The sequence below is a fragment of the Artibeus jamaicensis genome, unplaced genomic scaffold (assembly GCF_021234435.1).
Source record: "Artibeus jamaicensis isolate MK-2021 breed Jamaican fruit bat unplaced genomic scaffold, CSHL_Jam_final scaffold_474, whole genome shotgun sequence".
NCBI classification, from domain to species: Eukaryota; Metazoa; Chordata; class Mammalia; order Chiroptera; family Phyllostomidae; genus Artibeus; species Artibeus jamaicensis.
Genome location: NW_026522046.1, coordinates 45,742,437 through 45,767,227, shown reverse-complemented (window position 1 = coordinate 45,767,227; position 24,791 = coordinate 45,742,437). Strand labels below are relative to the sequence as shown.

General features: G+C 46.7%; 1 protein-coding gene across 5 annotated transcripts; it reads right to left on the bottom strand.

Annotated features, from left to right (window-relative positions):
• Positions 1-1,367: 1,367 nt before the first annotated feature.
• On the bottom strand, positions 1,368-24,718 carry PIGP (phosphatidylinositol glycan anchor biosynthesis class P). Of its 5 annotated transcripts, none has more exons than XM_053658006.1 (6): positions 24,242-24,341; positions 23,905-24,009; positions 19,976-20,048; positions 16,645-16,763; positions 15,457-15,589; positions 1,368-2,077 (listed from the first exon to the last, which is right to left on the bottom strand). In XM_053658006.1, the coding sequence occupies exons 2-5, from the start codon at positions 23,984-23,986 to the stop codon at positions 15,459-15,461; spliced, it is 405 nt and encodes a 134-aa protein (XP_053513981.1). In that variant the 5' UTR covers positions 23,987-24,009; positions 24,242-24,341; the 3' UTR covers positions 1,368-2,077; positions 15,457-15,458. The 5 variants fall into 5 exon arrangements, with proteins under 5 accessions (XP_053513981.1, XP_053513980.1, XP_036983096.2 ...); XM_053658005.1 differs by lacking the exon at positions 1,368-2,077 and adding an exon at positions 9,268-11,066 and having other exon boundaries at positions 24,242-24,340; XM_037127201.2 differs by lacking the exons at positions 1,368-2,077; positions 24,242-24,341 and adding an exon at positions 24,508-24,718 and having other exon boundaries at positions 15,246-15,589.
• Positions 24,719-24,791: the final 73 nt, after the last annotated feature.

Below are 24,791 nucleotides of genomic sequence, written 5' to 3'. Positions count from 1 at the left end.
AAGATTTTAAATGGCCTCCTATTTTCTTGGGTTTTAACAGAAAAACTTTGGAAGCTTAGTCTTACTCTCATGTGATGCTTGGGATGAAGCCGAAGTCGTTACGTTTGCCCTTGTTTAGCCGACTTATAAACCAGTTTCACGAAGGAGGAAGGTCTGGCCGCGTCACCTGTTCCCCACTGAGAAAACAAATCTGGTCTGCAGGCTGACGGCGCCACAGTTGCCGATGGGCTTTCCTTACATTACTTGGAGTTGGGCCACTTTAGTGCAAAGAAGGAAAACCGGGCACTTTGGAATGACCAGTGACAACCGCGGGTCCTCTACGGTGTGGAGACCACGGGGGGTCAGGGAGGGAGATGGCAAGCGGGGACCCCTCCACCCCAGGATTTGGTGGCTGCTGGGCTGCCGGCAGACAGGCCCAGGCCCGCACAGGCTCCACATGTGTCATCATCCTGTGCCCTCATCGTCCCCAAAGTCTGAGGCACAACCTCGCACAGACGCTCTTACAGACCACACCGCACACTGAACCCTTTGAAGCTGCTGGCGCTCCGCTGTTCCCTGGCAGTTTCAGAGGGCCGCGTGGTCCCGTGCACCAGAAGGTGTGGGTTTGATCCCCAGTCGGGGCTCCTAGAGGGAAATGGACCGATGTTTCTCTCTCTCCCACCCTTCCTCTCTAAAATCGATAAACATATCCTCAGGAGAGGATTAAAAAAATAAAAACAAATGTGTTTTTTAAAGAAACAAAGTGATTTGGGTCTTTTTGTGTGTGAGTGTGTGAGCATGTGTATCTTTTGAAAATACTTGCTAACTGGTATGTTTCTAACAAGCAGCTCCAAAAAAGGTCAGAAAAATGTTAAGGGAATTTTTGAGTTTGACACTCCCAAGTGGTTTGCAAAAAGGTAGCTGGCTAACTTCTGTTTAATTCAACAGTGTCATGGTCCCTACCTGTGTGACGAGAGGCTTACAAAAGTTCCGTGCTTGAAAGGTCTTACTTTTGTAGAATTATGCCCATTGTCTAACCTTTTGAAAGGGCCCGGTGGTTTACTCCATCCTACAGACACGCGGAGGAGAGAGAAAATTACTCTTTGAAAGAAAGGCTCCTTTTACTGTCCTGTTCCATGGGCTTTACAAATCAGGGACTTTCTCTTTAAAAACCTGATCTCTGGCGATGCCTGCCTGTGCCCCCACCTGGAACCAGGCAGCGGGACCTGAGCGGTGGCCACCTCATTACAGGACCTTCCGTTCGCCAGTTCTCCACTGCCACCCCATTCCCTCTCCACACACCTCTGGTTCCACTCCCTCACCAGAAAGGAAGACAAAGAACTTAGACAGTATTTTTTAAAAGATTTTATTTACTTATTTTCTAGAGAGAAGGGAAGGAGAGAGGAGAGAGACATCCATGTGTGGTTGCCCCTCATGTACCCCCAGCTGGGGACCCGGCCCACAACCCAAATTTGTGCCCTGACTGGGAATTGAACTGGCGACCCTGTGGTTCACAGGCCCACACTCAATTCCCTGAGCTACACCAGCCAGGGCTTCGATGGTATTTTCTAAAACCTGCGTTTCTCCTCCAATTTATTTGCTATAAGAGCTTGCCTATTAATGATGCAGAAAATGGATTTCACAGGAGGTGCCATCTTTATACCTTTTCTCTGGAGTCTGTCCAAACTTCTGATTAAAGCAGCCACCCCTGCAAGGCTTACACTTAGTCAGGTTTCCATAAAATACCTTGCTTTGAATAAGTCAGCCTTTTATGGTTGAAGCTGACTTCTTTCAATGGCTCACAGAAAGGAGCTCCTAGTGAATCTGACTGTTGAAACAGAATCTTGCAAACACCACAAGCTGAAGCATGTTAGGAACACGGCACTTTCACCCGGCAACTGTACAGCAAGCCTCCCGCAGTGTGGGTTTGCTGGAATGTTTGTTTCCTCCAGTCTCCCGTTGCCACTGCCTTCCAACGGCTTTGCCAGCAAAAGGATGCATTTCCATCTGTTTTCCTGTTGTTTCCTGTTTGCTATTTTGACCAGGTTTATTGCTGGGGGAAGAAAATGTGTTTTCCCAGTGGTGTGTTTTTGAACTTCTGTATTAAACAAGAAAGTGAAAAAAAATCCACTATACATTCAACATTAAGTTTGGTGAAATTTTAGAAATTGCATAATCTACTTTCTGTCTCCCTGCAATTTCCTATCCTGGGTATTTCATACAAATAGAATTATACAACAGGTGGCCTTTCATGTCTTGTCTAGCTTCCTTTACGTGGCATAACGACTCCAGGTTCATCCATGTTGTATCACGTATCGGTGTAGTATTCATGGTAAGAAACAGCACCCAGATCAAAACAACACAACCAGTCCCCCAGGACCCCCTGGGCTCCCTTCCGGTCACCACCTTCCCTCACTGTAGATTCCATTTGTCTGGTTTTGGACTTGAGACCCGATGGGATCACAGGGCAAGTGCTCTTTTGGGTCTGGCTCCTCCCCTTAACATTAGTTTTCGAGACTCACACTCCGGGCAGGTGTGCAGGGCTCGTTTTCAGGGCCAAGTAGAACCCCATTGTGTGACTGCGCCATCGCTCCTTCCCTCCTTCTATTGATGAGTATGTGGTTAGTTTCCAGTTTGAGGCTATTGGTAATAGTAGCTTTGACCTTTTCTGCATATGGCTATTGGTGGACACATGGGCCCATTCCCACATATGCCTAGGAGCGATGCAAAAGCACGTATTTTATGAGTCTGCCCTGTTAGAAATGCGGGAAAGATAGAGGCAGGAGGAGCCGGATGGTCTGATCCAAGTGCCTTTATCTGATGCTGAGTTACAGGTGGGCTGAGTCTGGACCCACGGGAGCCATGGGGGGTGGGGAGGAGGCAAGAATGGGGTTTTTAGAAGAAAAAGCAAGGGGTTTGTAGGGAAATAGGGGAGGGGTTAGTCTCCTGTTCTTCCGGGCAAGTGCCTCAGGGTTTCAGGATGGGAGTCGGGACAGTGGGTTAGATAAAGGGCTGAACTGTCCCCAGGTACGGGTCAGTTTGCCCACGGGCCATTGTGGCTGGCGCCAGATGTCTGCTATGCGGCGTGTGAGAGTGTTTCGGTTAAGCCTTGGGCTATCGATTGAGTCAGGACAACTGAGTCATGGACAGTGCGTTGGGTTGGAAACTGGCCTGACTGGGTCATGAGCAGCCTGACAGGCTGGGAATTGGCCTGACCCTTTCATACCCTGCGTCTGGCCTCCTCCAGCCAGAAAGGATTTCAGAACTGGAGAGAGGGGGTCATAGACCAAGACATTGTGGGGGAAGAGAATGAGGATACTGCCAAGGCCTTTCTCATCTTTGAGGTCTTTAAAAATGGGCCGGAGCCCAGGGGCACTGTGAGCAGCCACGGTCATTGGAATCTTCCTTCTTCGTGAACTGGGATTTTGTAATGGGATCTAGGAGCTTCCTTCACTAGGGACTGGGATGTGAAATGAGACCTGGGATATTTAGTCCCCTGAGATCCGGGAGAAGAAAGTCTAAGAACTCTTCCACAGGTTCCCAGAAGTCCAGAAACTTAAGAGGTTTCAACCAAGGTCTTGAACTGCTCTCCTCTGTTTACGCACAGAGAAAACACTGCAGAAAGAGTCATGTCTGAGAATAAAACCCACACTGCACGCAGAGCCCCTTCCCAGCAACGAGCCCAGGCTTCTCCCCGCCCTCCCTGCTCCTGGACCAGCAGATTCGCTCCCTGGGGGGTGTACCAACCGTGGGCTGCACGCCCTGCTCCTACCGGTTTCTCGTGCACGCCGCTGCCTGGCTAATTATACGGACTCCATAAGTTTTTCCCTCACTTCGTTTTGGGCCTTGAACAGTCACCTGAATTCACAGAGGTTTTTCGGTTTGTGTTTCTGAGCAGTTTGTTCTTAGTACCTTTTTTCCCCTCCAGCTCGAGGAAGGCAGTCCATCTAAGCAAGAGAAAACTGCCCTCACGAAACACCAGAGGGGGAATTTTCTCCTTCCCTGCAGAGAATGAATCATGCCTGCATGACTCATTTTTTTAAAAACTCCGGAAACAGGCAGACAAAGGCAGAAATAAGTTCTCTTTTATGATGATCATGAAAATGGTGGATGCTTACAAGAATAATTGGACTGCCTTAGAAGTTGCAGGGCAAATTTGAGATACGGTATTATCTTAATATGCCATCTTATCATCGCATAGTAATCCTTAACGCAGATTTCCTTTTATAGTTTCAGCTATTTCACAAAGATGCTCAACAGCATTAGTCCTTATGGAAGCGCAAATTAAAATTAGTGAGATACTGTCACGAACCTACCAGAATGGTTACAATTTTAAAAGACAGATAATAACAGGGATTGATAGGGATGTAAGGAATGAGAACATCAGTGGTGTGAATGGAGAATGGTTAATCATTTGGAAAAGACCCGGGCAGTTATACTAAAACATTAAATATAAATTTACCATACAACCCAGCAATTCTACTCCTAGGAATCTACCCAAAAGAAATGAAAACATTTGTTCACAAAAACACATACATGCAAGTGTTCACAGCAGCTGGATTCGCCCTAACCCCGCCCTGGAAACAGTCTAAGTGGACATCGGGTGGTGAATGGATCAATGAAATAGGGTCTATCCGTGCCACGGGGTGTCGCTCAGCAACAAAACGGGATGAGATGCAGTGTTATTGTATCCTAAAACATGAAAACAAGCTAAGAGAAAGAAGCCAGGAGCAGCGGACTACATCATATGATTCAGTTTATGTGAAATGTCGAGAAAAGGCAGACAGACAGCAACAGAAAGCAGGACAGGGGCCACCTAGTGGTGGGAGTGGGAGCAGGGAGTAACGGAAACGGGCGCGAGGTGACGTTCTGGGGCGATGGGCGTGTTCTAAAACTGCGTGGCGGTGACTGCTACACAACGCTGTAAATTACTAAACCACGGAGTCGGATCGTGACACGGGTGGATATGCGTACAGTATATAAACGGCACCACTGTGAAGCTGCTTTAAAAGCTTAAACTCTTCTATTAAAACCGTATTTGTGGCCCTGGCCAGGGAGCTCAGTTTGTTAGAGTGTTGTCTTAAAACACCAAGGTTGTCAGCTCAATCACTGGTTAGGACACATTCAAGAATCAAACAATGAATGCACAGAAAAAGCTGGAACAACAAATCCATGTTTCTCTCTCTCCTCTTAAAATATGGCAAAAAATCCCCGAAACCATATATACAAAATATATATTTATATATCTATATATAAATACATATTTACATAACATAAAATACACACACATAGTTACACATATATATTTATACATTATACAATATATAGATACATAATCTTTTTTCTCTAGCCACTGAGTCACTACAGGAATAATACAATCTTTATGTGGCATGACAAAAATTTAAATTTTAAAAGTAACCCAAGGAAAAAAGTTCTAAAGAAACCCTTTGGTTTCTCCCTTAGTTTTTGACGCTCCTGGGTCTGGCAGGGCCCTGTCTCCTGCACACTGCAGTGACCTCTGAGCCACCCATCACATCGAGAGGTCCCAGGTGTGTTTTTAGGGTGACGACTTCAGTTCCAGGAAGGGAAGACCAGTCGCTGTGATCCGGATCATTGTCAGGCTTGATATTTTTGTGAGGGAGTAAATTACCCTGCCTTCCAGGATCACGGTGTCAAACAACGTGGTGGGGACAATACCCATGTCCGAGCTAGGTGTAAGGCTCGGGGCTTCAGTTATTCACAGTACCAAGAAGGACAGTGGCCACCAGCTGTTATAATTGGGGGCCTCTCCAGGTACATGGAGCGCCGCAATGCAAATGCAAGTCTGACATAGCTTTCCACATGCACTGGTTCCTAACAAGTTACGGTTACCACGTGGGCCATTAAAGGACACTGTAAACAAATTTATTAAAAAATAGCCTTGGCTGGTGTGGCTCAGGGGATTGAGTGCTGGTCTACAAACCAAAGGGTCGCTGGTTGGATGCCCAGTCAGGGCACATGCCTGGGTTATAGACCAGGTCCCCAGTAGGGGGCAAGCGAGAGGCAACCACACATTGATGTTTCTCTCCCTCTGTTACTCCCTCTCTTCCCCTCTCTCTAAAAAATAAATAATAAAATCTTTTAAAAAGTGTATTTTTATCGACATACAACAGATGCAGAAAAGTGAGCAAATCCTAAGTGCTTGATGAAGTTTAACAGCTAACATTCTGTTGTACAGCCCAAAGCCCCTCCCACGCCCCTCCCAGCTATCACGCTTGATCTCTTGCCCGAGGATAACTGCTATTTTGACTTCTAATATCGTAGATGCTTCTCGCCCAAGTTTGAACTTCATATAAATGGACTCTGTATACAGAGGGTGTCCATTTGTGTCTGGTTTCTTTTCTTCAACACTGCGTATGTAAGAGTCACGGACGGTTCTATGGTATTCCATTGTAGGAACACACTCCTGTTTATTTTTCCACTTACGGCTGATGGGCATTTGGACTGCTTCTGGTTTCCCGGCTGTTATGAAGAGCGCTGCTCCGAACGGTTCGGAATACACCTTTGTGCGCATGCGTGCACACTGCCCTTGGGGCGGTAACTCGGAGGGTGGCTGGGCCCCAGGGTCTGCGTGTGGTCAGCTTTGGCATCGCTCGTTTTATTTTGCGGAAACCTAGAAAGCTGCTTGCAGTGAGTGAACAGCAAACATACCTAAATGCGGAAACTTCCCAAATCCAAGCACATGTGCATTCTTCTTCAGAGCTGACCTGTGCAATGCGGTCACAGGCAGGACGACTGAGTGTCGGTCACCGAGCTGCTGGCGTGTGATGTCTCACCAACTAACTTCTGCAGACACGTCTCCTGGTCTCCTGGGGGTTTCGATGGGGACTTCCTGGCGTTCACCCCAGCCAGCTGCTGGGGCCAAGTCTGGATGAGCACGGCTTGCTTAGACCCAAAAGAAAGCTTTCAGTTTGTCCCATTTCCCCATGGTCTGGGTATTTCCCCCGTGGCTTGGACTTCCAAAAAAAGCACTTCCCCAGGGAAGCTTTACTGTCCCTCCTCTCTCCCACTGCCCCCCCCCCCTGCCCCCAGCCTGACATCGGTGGGAGGACTGGGAGGATCTGGAACCAGAGAGGGATGCAGGGAACAGCTTCTCCCTCACAGGCAGGGCCAGCGCCTACTGCACAGAGAAGGGGACCAGGAGTGCAGTCCCTCGGAAAGCTGGCCTCTTCCCACCGGGTGCTTCCAGTGGCAGGCTCTGCAGGTAGAGCGGCAGCCAGGGGTTGGGCTGGTGTCTTGTTGCCTCCGGCGGCTCTGGGATGGAGACGCTGGGCCTTCCTTCACCTGGCTGTGTTGGGTGGCGTGGATTCCACTTTGCACGGTGGCAGGAGTGGGCAGCCTCGTCACACCAGGAGTGATTGAACGTAAGTGTTTGGCCGCCCAGGGACATCAGGGTAGGATAAAATGACTCACTCATCAATTAAAACTGGCACAGATGTAAATGTCACACATTGCCGACACTGGTGGCTAAGTTTGCATGGGTGTGATGACGGTGACGTGGTGTGGCCAGCGTGGCGTGGCCAGCTTGCCCGGCACCTGCCTGGGATGGAGCCGAGGCCCCTGGAGGCTGAGCCTGGAAGGGCCTGGGAAGTGCAGACCGAGGGAGCCAGAGAAAACCTTTCCTTTGCTCTCGCAGGCCAGTCCCCCTGAGTCCCTCTCCCTCTGCTTGGGGGGTGCAGCCACTCCCCCTCTTGGAAGCTCCTCCCGTTTCTGGTCCTGAGGGGGTGGGAGGGTCGCTCCACTCCATACCCAGAACTGGGGAGGAAGAAGTCCAGTCCCTCTCCCTAGCTCCCCACTGCTTTCTTTCTGGGACCAACTGCTGTAGGTGGAAGTATGTGAAGTGGCTGTTATTTGACCTTTGGACCCCAAATGGCACTTTCACTAGGTCAACCTAAATATAGGCCTTTTATATTTTAAACACCTTACAGCTAACTGTGATAGGACACTCCCCAGAGACTGTGACACTCCCCAGAGACTGCAGGGATAGGCTTCCCGGCCAGCTCTGCCTCCCCCAGGCCCTCAGCTCACGATGAGTACGAGGGCCTCTCCCAGGACCGGGCCTGACTCGGCTGAAGGCCCGACCAGACAGCTCTGCTCAGGGCCAGGCCCTGCCTTGTGGACTCACCATCCTGCCTCCTCCCACCGCTGCTGGCCCTCCTCTCTCCCCTTCCTACTGTATTTTCATTCTGCAGGTGCTTCTCAGTCCTGCCCTGGCCCCTGCCCCCGTGAGGAAGAGTCCTCCCTGCACAGCCTTCTTGTCTGACCCCGCTGTCACCTCCTTCTCCCGTTCTGGAGGCCCCTGGCTCCAGCCCCTCCCTCTGCCCATTCCTCTCTGTCCTGTGTGTTTTGCCCACAACACTTCTCCTGGCCAGGACGATGAGCCCAGGAAAGGTCAGTTCCCTTATCTGCACTGTGGTTTATATCCGAGCTTGCTCTCTCTTGAAGTCAAGTGTTCCTAAACAGCAGGGGCCCACTTTTGGAAGCCCACCAGGCTCGGCCCAGCTGCTCCCAGTACCCCCTCTACCCTGCGCCCCCACCCCCAGCCCTTCCGATCCTGCCTCTGCTTCAGGCCCGAGTCCCACCCCCTCTCTGAGTCCCACTCCCTCTGCCTCCAGGTTGAGGTACCAGGTTTAGGCAGAGGCCTGACGACCCCGGCCAATCCCACCTAAACCTGACTCCCCACAGTCTCTCCCTGTCCTCCCTCAGGTAGCTCCCCACCCCGACCCAGGTCATGTCAGCAAACCTCAATAAATTCCCAGCCCGGGTCCTCATGGGAATCTGGTCAGAGGCTAGAGGGGCCACCTGTGAGAGTGAGTGCAGGCCGGCTGAACAGCGCCCCTGCAGGATAAACCAGCTACTGCACCGCAGGGGCCCTGCTCTGGCCTCTCCTGACCTCCATGGGCCTGGCCAGTCACCCCTGCGCCCGTGGTCCCCACAATGTTGCAGACTTCACCCACCGTCCAGCCACTTGGCCAACAGTGACCAACCGAGTCAAAGCGCCCTGCAAACACCCCTTTGCCACACAATCAGCCTTTACTAGTGGCTGGTTGTTCATTCAGCCGCTGACATTCTTCAGTAAAAACGTATGTAACACCTACTACCTTCCAGGTACCATTCTAGGCTCCAGGGACATGTGGTGAAGGCAGATGAGGTCCTTCCCCGCAGGGAGCTGCCAGGCTAGTGGGGACAAACCCATGACGGCCACAGTGGGGTCTGTGTGTCACCAGGATGAGCTGAGGGAGCACAGAAGTTGAGAGAAGTGTTTCTAAATTTCTATAGCAATTTGACAGACTGTACTGACTTGAGTAAAAAAAAGAAAATCACATTTCTGTTGTCTTTCTTTCCATCTGTTTTTTTTTTTTGACAGAGAAAGAAAAAGAGAAAAATGTTGACCAGTTATTTCACTCATTTCTGCATTCATTGGTTGATTCCAGTATGTGCCCTAACTGGGGATTGAACCCGAAACCTTGGTACACTGGGACATGCTCTAACCAGATGAGCTGCTGGGCTGGGGCTCCATCTCATTTTTCTAATAATTCTTATTGATGATATTTTACAAAAGTATTGAGCTGCAATGGACTGGAAATTAAGAAAAACCCACCCAAACCAGAGAAACGTTGAGAAGCATGGTTCTGCACTACAAATTGCAATTTGTGCCATGAAAAACATGACGGAGAATAATGAGGACAGACCTGGTCTAACGGGGGTGGTGTCTGATGCGACCTGAAGGCTCAGGAGGAACCAGCCTGCAAAGAGCTGGGAAAGGAGCTTCTCGGACAAGGGAGCAGCTGTGTGCCAAGGCCCCGAGGTGAGCGAGAAGATGGGGGGCTGACAGAAAGGAAGCCGATGGAGGGGGAGCGGAAGGAGCCAGGGGCATGCTGGGAGGGTGGGAGGGCAGGCAGGGCTTGATCCTGCGGGGGGGGGGGGGCATCTTGAGAGCAGGGGAAGACTCCCGAGTGCCCTACGGGGACACGTGTGGCATCAGCACTTCTCGCCTACTCCTCTCTGGTAACACATGCCAAGGGCAACCTCATCCTGGACTCCCCGGGCGGGGCTCTTTGGCAGATGCAGAAGGACACTGTGACAGCTTAAGTCCAATCCTGAGACAGGGGTTTTCAGATCAGCTTTCTTGTGAAGGACCAGCATGCAAACCCTTTTCAAGAAACCTCTGTGCCCTGGCCGGGTGACTCGATTGCAATGTCGTCTCGAACACCGAAACTTGCTGATTTAACCGTCAGGTGGGGTGTGTATGAGGCAACAGATGGATGTTCCTCACGTCAATGCTTCTCTCTCACATCAACATTTCTCTCTCTTTCAAATCAATAACATATCCTCAGGGGAGGATTTAAAAAAAGAGAGAAACCCTTGTGGCTCTGGGGCTTACTGATTGAGACAAGATGTCACCAAGATGGAATTTGGCTGAAAGTAAAATTTGCTCAAAGATAATGTATTTTGTAACTATGGAAAAACACTGAAGGCTGGAAGAGAGATTTCATAGTTTTTCTGAGAAGAGTAGGGACTGGGCAATAAAGCTGGTTGAGCTGGCCTTTTATCAACTGACGTCCGTTTCAAAACTGAGCAAATGGGCGTCCTTGAAAATGCTGCAGAGGCTCAGGAGTCTCCGAGGTGCCGTGCGAACCCTCCAAAGGAGTTTACGCATCATTTTACAAGTGTGTTTCCTGTGTTCTCTTTTCAACAATGTGCTGAGTGGTAACTGAGACCTATTCAACAGGCGGTCTGTCCGTCTCCAATAACTCGCCCATAATCAGGTCACTATACATCTCTTTGCACCCTGCTGCTTTTGGCGAAAGAGTTCACTGCCCATGTTCATCGAGGCTGGAAGTCTTCAGGCATTAGAGAAAGTTGCTGCAAATTGTTTACTAAAGGTGCCTTCCGAAGGTTTGATTTTTGAACCAGCCCTGTAATTATTTTTATTCTTACAACATTATTCTGCAGGCCTGGCTGTGTAGCTCAGTTGGTTAGAGCATTGTCTTGGTATCCCGAGGTTGTAGGTTGGATCCTGGGTCAGGGCACGTGCAAGGGGCAACCTGTGAACGCATTAAGTAAGTGGAAGAACAAACTCATGTTCCTCTGTCTCTCTCTCTCCCTTTCCTTTTCTTCCTCTGTCTCCAAAACCAATGAAAAAACTTTTCCAAATGAATCTGAGAGTTTAAGTCATTCCGTACCAATCAGTGATTTTTGCCTCCTGGGGCTGCCAGCAAGGTTGCATATTAAATAAGCCTCTGGAAATTCCTGTCAGCTATTTAAACCACACTTTTTAACTTCTTCCAGCTTATTTTACTACTCTGAAAATGTCCATGATCCCCTGGCTGGTGTAGCTCAGTGGATTGAGCGTGGGCCTGCGAACCAGATGATCATGGTTCAACTCCCAGTCAGGGCACATTCGTGGGTTGCAGGCCAGTTCCCAGCAGGGGCCAGTTCCCAGCAGGGGCCAGTTCCCAGCAGGGGGCGCACCAGAAGCAACCATACATTGATATTTCTCTCCCTCTCTCCTTCCCTTCCCCTCTAAAGATAAATAAATAAAATCTTTTAAAAAATGACCATGGAAGACCCATTATCACTGTATGGAAATATTAAAGCTTAATATGCATATTAGGTAAGGAGGTTGTCAATATATGATGTTGATGAGCGAACAGTCATGCTTTCCTGGTGAAAGTGCAAAATTGAGTCTGCCTTCCCAGGCAATATGGCAACAGGTAACAGGCGCTTTTAGAAATATTAGGGTCCCTGGACCTTCTGGAAATATTTCCTGATGGTACATTAGGAAATAATCAGAGATAAGAACAGATATTTTTATACAAGGATAAAAGGATTATTTGCTATATCATATTTATAAAAATGAAAACTTAGAATCATTCTACAATCCAACAACAGTAAACTTGTGAAATAAATTATGATGCATCTCTATAATAATATTATACTGCTGCATGTTCACAATATAATGTTATCTGAAAAATAAGGCAAAATTATATTTGTTGTTTTTTGTTGTTAAATATTCACACATCCTGAGAAGAGCTCATACAAAACCATTATCTTTTTTTTTGTTTTTTATAAATCAAGTTTATTTATTGATTTTATTTATTTATTTTTAGAGAGAGAGGAAGGGAGGGAGAAAGAGAGGGAAAGAAACATCAGTGTGTGGTTGCCTCTCACGTGGCCCCTACTGGGGACCTGGCCTGCAACCCAGGCATGTGCCCTGACTGGGAATCGAACTGGCGACTCTTTGGTTTGCAGCCTGTGCTCAATCTACTGAGCTATACCAACCAGGGCAAGATTATCTCTGAGTGATGGATTATAAGTAATTTTTCCTACAGACTGTTTTCTACAGTCTTAAAATTTCCTACAATGCATGTGTATTACTTTCAAAAGTAGTATTTATTAAAACAACGAAAATATTTAAAACATCAGTCATTAGCTACCATTTCATATTCATTACTAGTGTAGATTTAATTTTCTATAATCATGAAATAAGCTTAGCCACCATTTTACAGACTTGCAATCAAAGGCACCTTTCGTTGCTGCACAGGATGTGTGGCTGGCGGATTCATCAATACCCTTCCATCACATGGTATTTGGCTCGTAGCGTCTTCGTGATCAATCCAAAGGGAAAAGCCGGACGTAGCCCACAGCTCGGGCCTCCCTGACAAGCAGCCCCCGGTCAGGATGGATGGGAGAGGTGAAAACGGGGGCAAGCTGGGCATCTACCTTCACTGGACTGTTTTCTCTGAGTCTTGGTTACCTGATCTGATTTCATTTACGTCAGAATTTGACCAGATCGCTACACAGGTATGTTGGGAGGGAAGGGGTTAAGTCTAGATTTTGGATTTGTTGTGAAATCACTTATCTCTTGGGTTGCTGACAGCAATGATATTTGTTAAATACCTCCAGGAATGAGAGTAGATTTTCTTCCAGTAAGAATGTGGCAAATGAAACCTGGTTATTTCTTTACCTTCAGTCAGATGAATGTTTGAGTTAAAAAAAAAAATCCCAAACAAAACAAAACAGATCAAAGTCACCTTTTAAATCTGTCATATGTCTGGTGTGTGGCCCTGACTTCCAACATGACCTAAGATATTTATTTTGTAAAATAAAGTTCAAAAAGGCAAAGATAATCATTGACTTACACCAAACACCCAATAACTCCTGCAAATGGATGGTCAACAGGCATTGACATACATTCCTTATTTTGACCAGGAAGGGGTAGAGTTATTCTCAAGGTTAAGTAAAGGTCATCACTCTCTGCCAACTGCCACTCAGTGGTGATGGAAAAGCAAAGGCTGAGGTTGGGTGCCTGGAGATTTCACTTAAGAAACAACTGGCCCCAGTCTGTCTGTTCACTGAGGTCATTTCTCTTAGTTTTCCCATAATTGTACTAGATCAGCAGTCAGGTGAAATGCAGATTCATCACTGATAGAATCTCTGTCCTGGGCTGAGAGTTCTTTCATTTGTGTGCCTTTGTGGCCAGGGCCATTATTTCTAAGTGCCTTCTGATCCTGCAGCTGGTCATCTGTCTTTCACGACATTAAATTTAACCTTCACGTTAGATGCTGATGGGGAATTTGGTCTGTAGAAGCTATTGGACTAGTTTCACAAATTTTAGTAACTTCAGGGAAAACATCTTAAGACTCATCAAAATTTGAAAGTAGAAAGCAAACACTGATGGCTTCCTAGTAATTTAAGGTTCTTAAAAGATCTCCAGTGATAATTCTGATTATTTAGGTCCTTCAACGATTTGACTCCTTAAAATATGGAAAAAAAGTTTACACCTCTCTCAGTCCATCTTCAAAACAATTTAACTGTAACTGTTCTGTTGATTTAAGACAGGAGCCTCTGGGCTTTTCTCCATTCACCAACTATACGAGGGTACTTAGCTCCTCTGTGCTGGGAACAGGGTCCTCCAGGGAGACACCACCAACAGGTCGTGTCTGAGGAGGCTGAGAAGTGCCACAACCCGTCACCTGTGAGCTGGAGACCCAGGCATGCGTGCTGAGTCCAGAGGTTTGAGAGCGGAGCTTTGATGTCCACGGGACCAGCTCAGGAAGAGTGGCTTTGCCCTTCCTCTGCCTTTTGTTCTATTTGGGCCTCACAGGATCCGGTGAGGCCCACCCACCTGGGAGGGCAGACCTTGCCTACTCACGCACTGATCCAAATGCCAACACGCTCACAGACACGCGCAGAAATCACGTGTTACCAGCCACCTAGGTGTCCCTTATCCCAGGCAGGTCGGCACATAAAATTAGCTACCACACCAGTACAGGCATAGTACTCAATGTTAGTGAGTTATAGGGCGTGTGTAAATTGATACAACCTTTTTAGAGATCAGTCTGGAATCATATATTAAGTGTCTTAAAAATGTTCAAGTCCCCTGTTGCTGTAATAATTTCAATGTAAGGAACCTAGCCCAGGGACACCATTTCACAAGATGATTTTATCCACAAAGATATTCGTTCTACTCATCATTTAAAATGGGGAAAGGTAGACAGTGTAAGGGAACCACCGTCTTTCTCCACGTGTTTCTGCCTCGTGACCGAAACCTTCTGCCTTCCTGGGGAGGGAGCGGGAGACACGTCGAACATTCTTCCCCCTACTCTTTACACTCAGGGGAGTCGTGGGGCCTCTCAGATGGGTGGAAACGGTAAAGGCGACTCACTGCACTGTCTGCGCTTTGCCTGGACCTCCCAGGTCCCAGCTGCCACATGCTCTTCTGTGGGCAGCTGGCCGGGCCAAGTCTCTGGACCGTAAGCCTAGCCTTCTCACATCAGATTTAGGGAAGAGGGACTGGTTTTGGCTTGCGGAACACGCCAACCCACGGTGCATTAACTGAGAACAAGGAGGTGGTGCTAGAAACCAGTGTCAGAGGGCTGGGCCTCCTGAGGTAGCCTCAGCAGCTGACGCTTGCCGACTCAGGGCTGCTTCTGACATCTGAGAGCCAAGTAAACATGCTTTATAACTCTCAAGTGGGCCACCCTGGCTGACTACGGTGTGAGCAGTGTGACATTTGAGTCACTGTGTCATAGACATGAATCTGAGGGCAAGGACACACCCATCAGATGTACCCCTTCCCAATTCTGAGTCTGGGTTCTGGGCCTTGAAGAACAAACAGCAGGAAAGACATGACTGCTCTCTGAAAGTGACAACTCCGAGGACTCTCTCGAGGGACTTTCTACTTCTACTCACGCTTACTTTTCAAAACGTCTGCTATAATATATGTGGTAATGCGGTATTTTATTTACTTTGTCCATTCATGACTAACCTTTGAGAACATGAACAATGTTAATAGAATTTAACCTAGGAGAAGTTCAACTTCACATTTTTCAAAATATTTCAATACCGGGTGTTAATAAGAGAAAGAATTATGGTTGAAATTATTTTATAAAAACTTATAATAAGTGTTTGAAGGTAGTCTCTAATACATACAATCAGCTTTGGGTGTGAAGTTCTCTGGTTCTAAGAAAGAACATTTGGTTCACTTCACTAATAGGGATGTCCCTTAGCGCCGGGATGGCCTCCTCCTGGTGCTCCTTCTGCTGCTGGTTTTTGGCGTAGTTATCTGCAAGGAGAGGGCAAGGCGCTGACTGCCCAACGCTTTCCCTGAGTCTCTGCGGTTTGCGGAGACCTACGACACAGTCTACTAGCTCATGTTTGGGTAACGGCAGAGACCACGTGTAAGTGTAATTGAAAGATTACTTAAATTCTCTCTTGAGAAGAAATGTCCCAATTAGAATAGAAATTAGCAAGCCCTGTTTTGCTTGGAGAGAAGTTGCTATTTCACTCCTCGGTATAAGGACGACTGAAGTCCCATCTGCACATGCCCCACAGGAGCACAGTTCCAATCCAGCTTAGGAAATATATTTAAGTCAACACCCGAAAACTGTCACGTCATTTGGTGCGATCATCCATACAAACCTAGCACGTTCCCCTCTCTGCACAAATTGTCTATTTGCCACAATTCCAGTCAAGAATGCTGGGAATACAGTAGGTCATCAGAAAGAAAATATAAAAATACTATAACTGATTTTCAAAATGCATTGTATAGGCTCACCCCCCAAAAAAAGACTTTGAAAAGTTAAAAAATCATACCTGGGAACTTCAAAAATACTTCACTTCCTACAATCTAAACAAGCTTAGGAATCTGCCTAATTTATTTTAGTCTTTAGACTTCAAAATGAGAACTTTAAATAAATAAAACTGCAAAAACAAGCTGTGGCTCATCGGCCCCCTCTCTGGGGTCGGGCACACACAGTGACCCTGAGGGTACACACCCCAAACCCCTCCTCCTAGACAAGTCCTGCGAGGCCATCCCTCCACCAATGCCGCCTGTTTAGGGCAGAAGTTGTTTCTGCCAGGCAGAGCTGCTGAGGAACATACCATCTACTCGTGGTTTTTAAGTGCACATACACCTGTTAACCAGTGCAGTGAACAGCACGTTCGCTAGAACCTGTTTCCCGTGGAACATTCCTGTGGTGTACCTGTGCAGTATTTCTCCCCAGTTCTTCCCACTGCGCCGCTGTGTGGGGTACTGCAGCCTGTTCTGGGTTGTTCTTCTTGATAGAAGCGCTGTGGGCCCACTCCTGCATCCCCCGCCCCTCCCATCGGCACAGTTACCTGTGACTGTATGAATGGAGCTGAGTGGTGAGGTGTCCATCATGTTTACTCCAAACAGGAGTACGTACCCGATGACTATGGTAATGAGGAGGTAGACGGGCAGCGCAACTGCCCAGTACCTGCAGAAGAGAAGACGAGGTAGGTAGCAGACTTCCTCCAAAGTTACAATTCTTACAAGTCCGTCACTAGGCTAACATTACTTTAAAAATTTGATTTCATTAAAGTAATACGTGTACATAAAGGACAGTCAAACATTTCTACAAGGCCTGTAATTCGAAGTCGTAACCTGTATCCCACCCGTCCCCACTCTGGAGTCTCACCCCCCAAAAGGTACTTGAGCACCCGAGCGGTTTTTCCCAGTGCTGGCCTCGTACTCATGCTGTAAAGGTTTCCTCAACTGCAGATGTTTGCTCCGCACTTCCCAGGGTGGGGATGGGGAACCAACTCTTCTACGCTGTCTCACCTGCCTCCCGCCCTCTCCCTGCACTTACATCACGCTTTCTGGGCATACCCAGTGTTTAAAAACTACTGTGACTATAAACAATGCTTGCAACTGAGAACCTCGGTATTATTATAGGCTTTCTTATACATTTTTTTCCTTTTTCTGGAATTAGCAACACCACCTCTTTGTGTGTGTGCTTCTTTTCCATGTACCCATCAGCTCTCAACCCCAGAGTCTCCGACGGGACTCCAATGTGCCTCAAGGCAGCGGAGCGGCTGTGGGTCTGGTTTTTTAGTCCTTTCCTCCCTGCCGCGCTCTCTCTCTCTGGGCCTGCTAAGGGTTAAGAGTTTTTCACCCTGTTATTCTTTCTTCATCTTTTCTCTAGTTTCCATTTTTCTGTCTTCTACTTTCTGGCGATTACCTTTGGTTTATCTTTTAACCCAACAATTAAAATTTCAATTGTAGCTATATTTATAATTTTCAAAAATGGCAATAATTCCTTAAAGGTTTCACTTTTTTATAGCATCCTGTTTTTCCTTATTTTATTTTACTGATTTATGCTACTATAGTTGTCCTATTTTTTTCTCTCCTTTATTCCCCTCTGCCCTGTCTATGGGTCACACATATACGTTTCTTGGCTTCTCCATTTCCCATACTATTCTTATACTCCTCTGTTTTGTACCTACCATTTGTGCTTCTTATTCCCTGTAACTTTTTCCCATTCACCATCCTCCCCCTCCCTGCCGATAACCCTCCATGTGACCTCTATTTCTGTGATTCTGTTCCTGTTTTAGTTGTTTGCTTAGTTTTTTGGGTTTTTTTTTTAGGTTCCGTTGTTGGTAGCTATGAGTTTGTTGTCATTTTACCATTCCTATTTTTGCTCTTCTTTTCTTAGAAAGTCTCTAATATTGCATATAATTAGGGCTTGGTGATAATGAACTTCTTTAACTTGACCTTACCTGGAAGCACTTTATCTGACCTTTCATTCTAAATGAAAGCTTTGTTGGATAGAGCAATCTTGGATGTAGGTCATTGCCTTTCATGACTTAGAATACTTCTTTCAAGCCCCTTCTTGCCTGCAAGGTTTCTTTTGAGAAATCAGCTGAAAGTCTGATGGGAACTCCTTTGTAGGCAACTGTCTCCTTTCTCTTACTGCTTTTAAGATTCTCTCCTTATCTTTAATCTTAGGTAATATAATTATATGCTTTGGTGTGTGTTTCCTTGGTCCAACTTTTTTGGGACTGTCTCAGCTTCCTGAAAGTCTATTTCCTTTGCCAGATTGGGGAAGTTCTCCTTCATTATGTTTTCAATTTCTTGCTCTTCGTTTTTTCCTTCTAGCACCCCTATGAGATTCAGATGTTGGAATGTTTAAAGTTGTCCTGGAGGTTCCTAAACCTCTCCTCATTTTTTTGAGTTCTCGTTTCTTCATTCTGTTCTGGTTGAATGTTTATTTCTGCCTTCTTGTCCAAACTGTTGATCTGAGTCCTGGTTTCCTCCCCTTCACTGTTGGTTCCCTGCACATTTTCCTTTATTTCACTTTTCTTAGCCTTCACTCTTTCCTTTATTTTGAGAGCATACTCAACCATTTCTGTGAGCATCCTAATTACCAGTGTTTTAAACTCTGCAACTTGTAAGTTGGGCTATTTCTTCATCACTTAGTTGTATTTTTTCTGGAGCTTTGATCTGTTCTTTCATTTGGGCCGTATTTTTTTTAGTCTTGGCGTACTTGTCCCATTGTAAGAGGCAAAGCCTTAGGTATTCACCAGGGCTGGGCAACCCACGCCACTGCATTGTGGCTCTGTCTATGGGGGAGGGGTCCAAGAGGAAACAATGCTGGTTAATTGGCTCTTGGCTAGCTTTCAGTCACTTCCGCCACTACCCACAAGCAAACTGGACCCTTCTGGTGCTGATTCCCAGGTGGGTGGCTTTGTGTACATTCTAGCACCCTGTGGGGCTCTTCAAAGAACTCTTCTGTAAGTCTGGGAGTTTTTGCTGCCACCTTAACCCTCACAGATTTTTACAGCCAGAGGTTTTGAGGCTTTGTTTCCTCACACTGGGACCCTGGGTTGAGTGGTCTGTCTCGCTCTCCAGTTGTTCCTCCCGGTTTACCTGCACAGGAATGTGGGACCACTGGGTCCCCTAGCTGCCGCCTTCTTCCAGGTCTTCGCTATCCCAGGTGCCAGTTTCTGCCCCTCCCACTGGTCTGGATGGATGTTTCTTCTTAACTCCTTGGTTCTTAGAGTTCCATACAGTTTGATTTCCTGGCAGTTCTGGTAATTTTTTGTTTTTAAATTTGTTGTCCTTCTTTAGGTTCTGCGAGGAGACAAAGTATATCTACCTATGCCTCCATCTTGGCTGGAAGTTACAGCATCCTGTTCTTGTTTCATAGTTATTTTCTTCTGTTCCTTCTCTTGGCTCCTTTTCCTAATTACCATGTTAAAGAGGCACCTGGTGTGTCCAATTTCTGAGCCTTTCTCTAGTTCTGGGGCACACATATTCTTGCTGGCTTCTCTACTTCAGCAGTGTGAAAAAGTAGAAATTAAATCAGTTACCTCTTACCTTTCAACAACCCCAAAATTGGACTGGTACTTTTTACCTGCTATCCCATTATTTGTTCCTATGGGTTTACACCTTAACAAATTTTTTTTTCCTACACAGTTACTTTAACAAAATATTGGGAAGAAATGGAGACAAATGTACATATTGAATACATCATTTTTCATTGCGGTGTATCAATAATGGCCTTTAAAAAGCTTTAAATTTCTATATGGCTATTTATGGATCTTAAGGAATAAATTTCCAAGATTTGAGTATTCTTAAGAAAATATCTGATCCTTCAAAACAGCATTAATATACTTTTATTTTCTTTAAGCAATACATTCAACTTACTTTTGAGGCCAATAGGTTAAGCTTAATGCGTTTAGCCAAGATTCAGGAACAAAAGCCCACACGAGATACAGAACTGTAAAGAGAGGGAAGAGCGGTCAGTGAGGCGGACGTCTCACATGCTGAGGTTCAAAGCAAAGAGCTCCGGGAAGCTTCCCTGGTGCACTCAAAAATGCCTGTCCCTCTTTCCAGTTCTTCCGGCTCCTTCTTTGTACCCTTATCACCATTACTTTCTATGTTTTTACTGTGGTAAAAAAAATAACAGAAAACGGATGAAATTCAACCCTTTTTAAGTGCACAGTCAGCAGTGTTCGGGTACAAGCACCTCACTGTGAAGGAGATTTCCAGAGCGTTTTCAGCTCAGACAAGCCCATTGCACAACAACTCCCCTTTTCTCCATTAGTCAAATCGTTAACATGTCATTAACACCCACACCCTAGTTTAAGCAGTTTAGGTCAGCAATTTTTGTGTTTCTTATAGCACCTAGTGGCGTGCCCTTTACGCACAGTAGGTGTTCGACACTTCGTCCCCACAGGGTTGAAATAATCAGAGACATTTAGTTGCTTACGAGTGAGTCACTCTAGTCGTGCTCTGACCTCTGCACAATGGGCTTCTGCCTTGTCCCCCAGAATGCACTCTTACTCCCTTCCCTCCAAGTCTCTGCGGCAACATTTACTGCTGTCCTGTGCCATGACAACGGACCTGTGGCTATCACTATGGGGTAGGCACACCTCTAAGCACTTACTTGCATTATTTATTCAATCCTCAGGACAATCCTAGAAAGTATTATGCCATTTTTACAGATGAGGAAATGGAATTTCAGAACTGTGACATCATCTGCCCAAGGTAAATAGCAAAAACAAATTTTAAGCACTATATCAATGATGATGAAGGAATGACATTTTCCTCAACAAATATGTAATATACACTTTTATATGTCAGGAATGTGAGATACAAAAGTGAATCCAAAAGAGGCCTCTGTCCTCCCTGAGCTTCAAATCTAGTGGGAAAGGAGACAATTAAATGGGTATTTTTAATGTACCAATTAAAATGATAAGTACTAATGAGTAAGTAATACAAAATGATGTAGGGATACCTAAGAAGGAGGACCTCAGCCCTGGGTAGTTCGGTTGGTTAGAGTATTATCCTTATACTCCAAGGTTGCAGGTTCAGTCCCTGGTCAGGGAACACACAACAATCAACCAACGAATGTATATACATAACTGGAACAAGAAGTCAGTGTTTCTCTCTCTCTCAAATCAATTTAAAAAATAAAAGGAGAAAGAAGGATCTCAGCCCACACTGGTGGTGAGGAAGGTAATGTTAATGGTCAGGAAAGATTTCCTGGAGGAAGTGACTAAATTGGGGCCTCAGCGATGAACAGGGGGTTAGCTGGATTAAAAATGTTGATGGTTGGGCTTGTAGATGAAAGGCAGGGAGGACATAAGAGAAAATGGCATTCTCTGCCTTGATCTACAGAGATAGCAACAGAGGCCTGGTGTGGCTAGACGGCAGAGGGAAAGGGGGGCAAGAGGCCGGCTTGAAGTTTGAGATAGTTTCCATTTCCCCTTATTTCCTTCAAAGCTATTACCATTTTCTGTAATTACTGTGACCGACGGAATGTTTGCCTCCCTCTCATATTCATATAATGAAGCTCTAATCCCCAACGTGGTGGTATTTGAAGGGAGGGAAGGCAGGGAGGGAGGAGACACCTTCATGAGGTTGGGGCCCCCATGATAGGATTGGGGTCCTTTTAAGAAAAAAGAGAGACCAGAGATTTGCTTTCCTGTTCTCTCTCTCCCCAATACCACCCCCTCCCATCTTGCACTTCCCAGCTTCCAGAACTGTGAGAAAAAAAGTCTATAGTTCAAGCCACCTAGTCCATGGTATTTTGTTATAGCTGCCTGAGCAGGCTAAGAAAATTACTTTGTTTTTAAATCAGAGAATATCTCAACAGAGAGAATGATATAATCCTCCTGCCTCCCCCTACCCCTAGTTTTCTCATAACTGCTGGGTACTGACCTCTGACCTCCTGTATCTCCTTTCTGCCTCAATGTCTCAGGTTTTAATCTTACTGACCTCCATTTGTCCCCTAAACCCATAGGCACGCTTCCTCCCGAGGGCCTCTACACTGGTCATTCTCTGCCTGGGAGGCACTTTCCCTAGACAGCCACCTGGCTGAGCCGCACTTTTCTTTTTATTAAAAAATACTTTATTTATTTATTTTTAGAGAGGGGGGAGGGAGGGAGAAAGAGAAGGAGAGAAACATCAATCAGTTGCCTCTCACTTGCCCCCAACCCAAGACTTGGTCTGCAACCCAGGCATGTGCCCTGACTGGGAATTGAACCAGCAACTTTTTGGTTCACAGGTGAGCGTTCAATCCGCTGAGCCACACCAGTCAGGGCCACATTTTTATGTCTGTGCTTAAACCTCATGGCTAAGCAAGGCACTTCCAGACTGTTGTATTTAAAACAGCAACCTCTTCCCACTTCTATATCCTCCTTTCCTGCTTAATTTTTCTCCATAGTACTTTATCATCTGACATTTTGTATGTTTAATTTACTTATTTTGTCCACTGGCTTTCTTGCTCCACTAGAATGAAAACTTTGTGGAAATTCTGGCTGTTTGCTCCTCCTCTGCCTATAGCAGTGCTCTCAAAAAATTGTTGAATTAACTTTTGTTGGGTGTTATTATTGAATTTAAGTCTTAAAGTCCTTGATTTTATTTATATGTATAGTTTCTAATCCTTCAAATACACTATAGAACATGAATTTACAAAAAATATGTTGATGGTGATTATAACAACAGCAGTTAATATTAGTTCTTAGTGTTCCTATCCATTGTTCTAAATGCTTTGCATAAATTATGGCAATTACTCCTCACAACAGCCATCAAAGTCGCCAAGTGAAGACAGCCCAGTGTCTGGGCTCCAATTCTAGCTGTCATTTGCTGGCTGCAAGACCTTGGGCATGTTGTTTAAACCTCACCTGCCTCAGTATTCTCATCAGTTAAATGAGGACATTGATAATAACATCTACCTTACAGGACAGTCCTGTGACTGATGAACACGGAATAAACATTATCACCAGCTTTTTGCACATGAAGAAACTGAAGACTCAGAGAAGTTATTTAAATGGCCCCAGGTCACACAGCTCAGCCGTGGAAGAACCAACCTTTGATCTCAAGTTATAACTTCATTCCAAAGCCTCCCCTATCCAACAGCTTGGCTGGCTATACCGCTGGAGTGAAGGCTCATACCCCCACCATCCTAGTTTCTACCAAACTCCAAAAAGTTGGATTGTGGGTACCCAATTTTCTCCCTCTTGACCCCTCACAACACTCAAATCCTTTTGGGGAGGGATGCGGGGCCTGCTGTGTGACTCTGGCCATTCGTGTCTTGGTAAGCATCAGTTTATCTGTAAAGTGGGACCTTACAGGGACTGAGACCCAGGATGCAAAGCGCACTGACTTCTCTAGCTTAATTCCCTTCATTCACTAGCTCTCACGTGCAGTGGTGGAGCCTCTTCCGGAGCCTTTGCTCGGGGCCTTCCCATTTCTCCCTCCTTATGGTGGGAAAGGAAGCTAAACTGATTTGACGTCTCTCCCCTGGGCTCCCATGGCGCTGATCACACTGAGTGGTAACTAGAGATTTACTCCTGTGTCTTGCCCATAAAACCATGACTACAGGCACCAGGTTAGTCACTTTGCAATCCTGTCTGGTGCAGTATAAATACTTGTTAAGACGGCATCTTTTTAGGCCAGTACCTGGCATATAGAACGCTCTGAACATCAGTCCCCTTCAGGCTTTCTTTAGACGTAGGTACAAAGAATAACAATTCATGTGTGCACATCCTAGTAACAAACGCAGTAACTTCATTGCCCTTGAACATCAGAAAAAGGCCACACGGCCATCCATCAGGGAAAGTACTTACTGAAGCCAAATTGGGAGCTTAAGAAAAGAACAAAGCCATAAATCGCTCTTTCTGGCAATGGCGAAGGTGAATTTTCCACCATCTTCCCTGTGGCTTTTAGACAACCTGTGGGAAAGAAGCACAGTCGCTATCAGTGATGTATTCCCTTGATTGGTCTGGTATAACCTCATAGTTTTGCTATGGGCACAGCCTCCGCACCTCTGCAGAGGTGCAGAAACAGCAGAGGTGCAGAAACACCTCTGCAGTGTCAGCCTACCCCAGTGCAAACGGTCATCCTGCACACACACCTCCAACACACGCACGCTTACACTCGCGCACATCAGCACCCACGCCTAACCTGCACGCGCACTTCAGCCGCCGAACCTCGTGAGCACTGGCGCACCCTACAATCAAGGGGAGGGGACACCCCTTCCTATCAGCAGGTTTCGCCTTCCTGCGGGAAGGGAAGGGGTGGGCAGTGCTGGAACGAGACTCACGCGGGCGGCTAGGACCCAGCCCAGCCCTTTGAGGGAAGGCGAAGGGTTGGGGTAAGGGGGGAGAAGGGCTTCCGTTTCTCATTCGAGGTCAAGATGGCCCTCAACCTTAAGTCCGTCAAGCACTCACTTGGGCCCCTCCCAACAGTTCGGCCACCTCGGCGAGGAATCCCCGCCCGCCCCCAGCAAGCACCGACCACGGGACGGGACGCTGCACTGAGGAGAGAAAACAATCTGAGGAGCCCGCCCCAGGGCGAGGGCGCCCCGCAGCAGGGCGCAGGCGCGCTGCGACCCTCCTCCAGCTGGAGTTCGAGAGGGCTCCAAGCTGGCCGCGGCGCAGGAGAGGGCGGGGCAACGCGGCCGCGCAAGTGCGCTACGGCCCACGTGACGCTCCGCCTCCCGCGTCACGGCTCG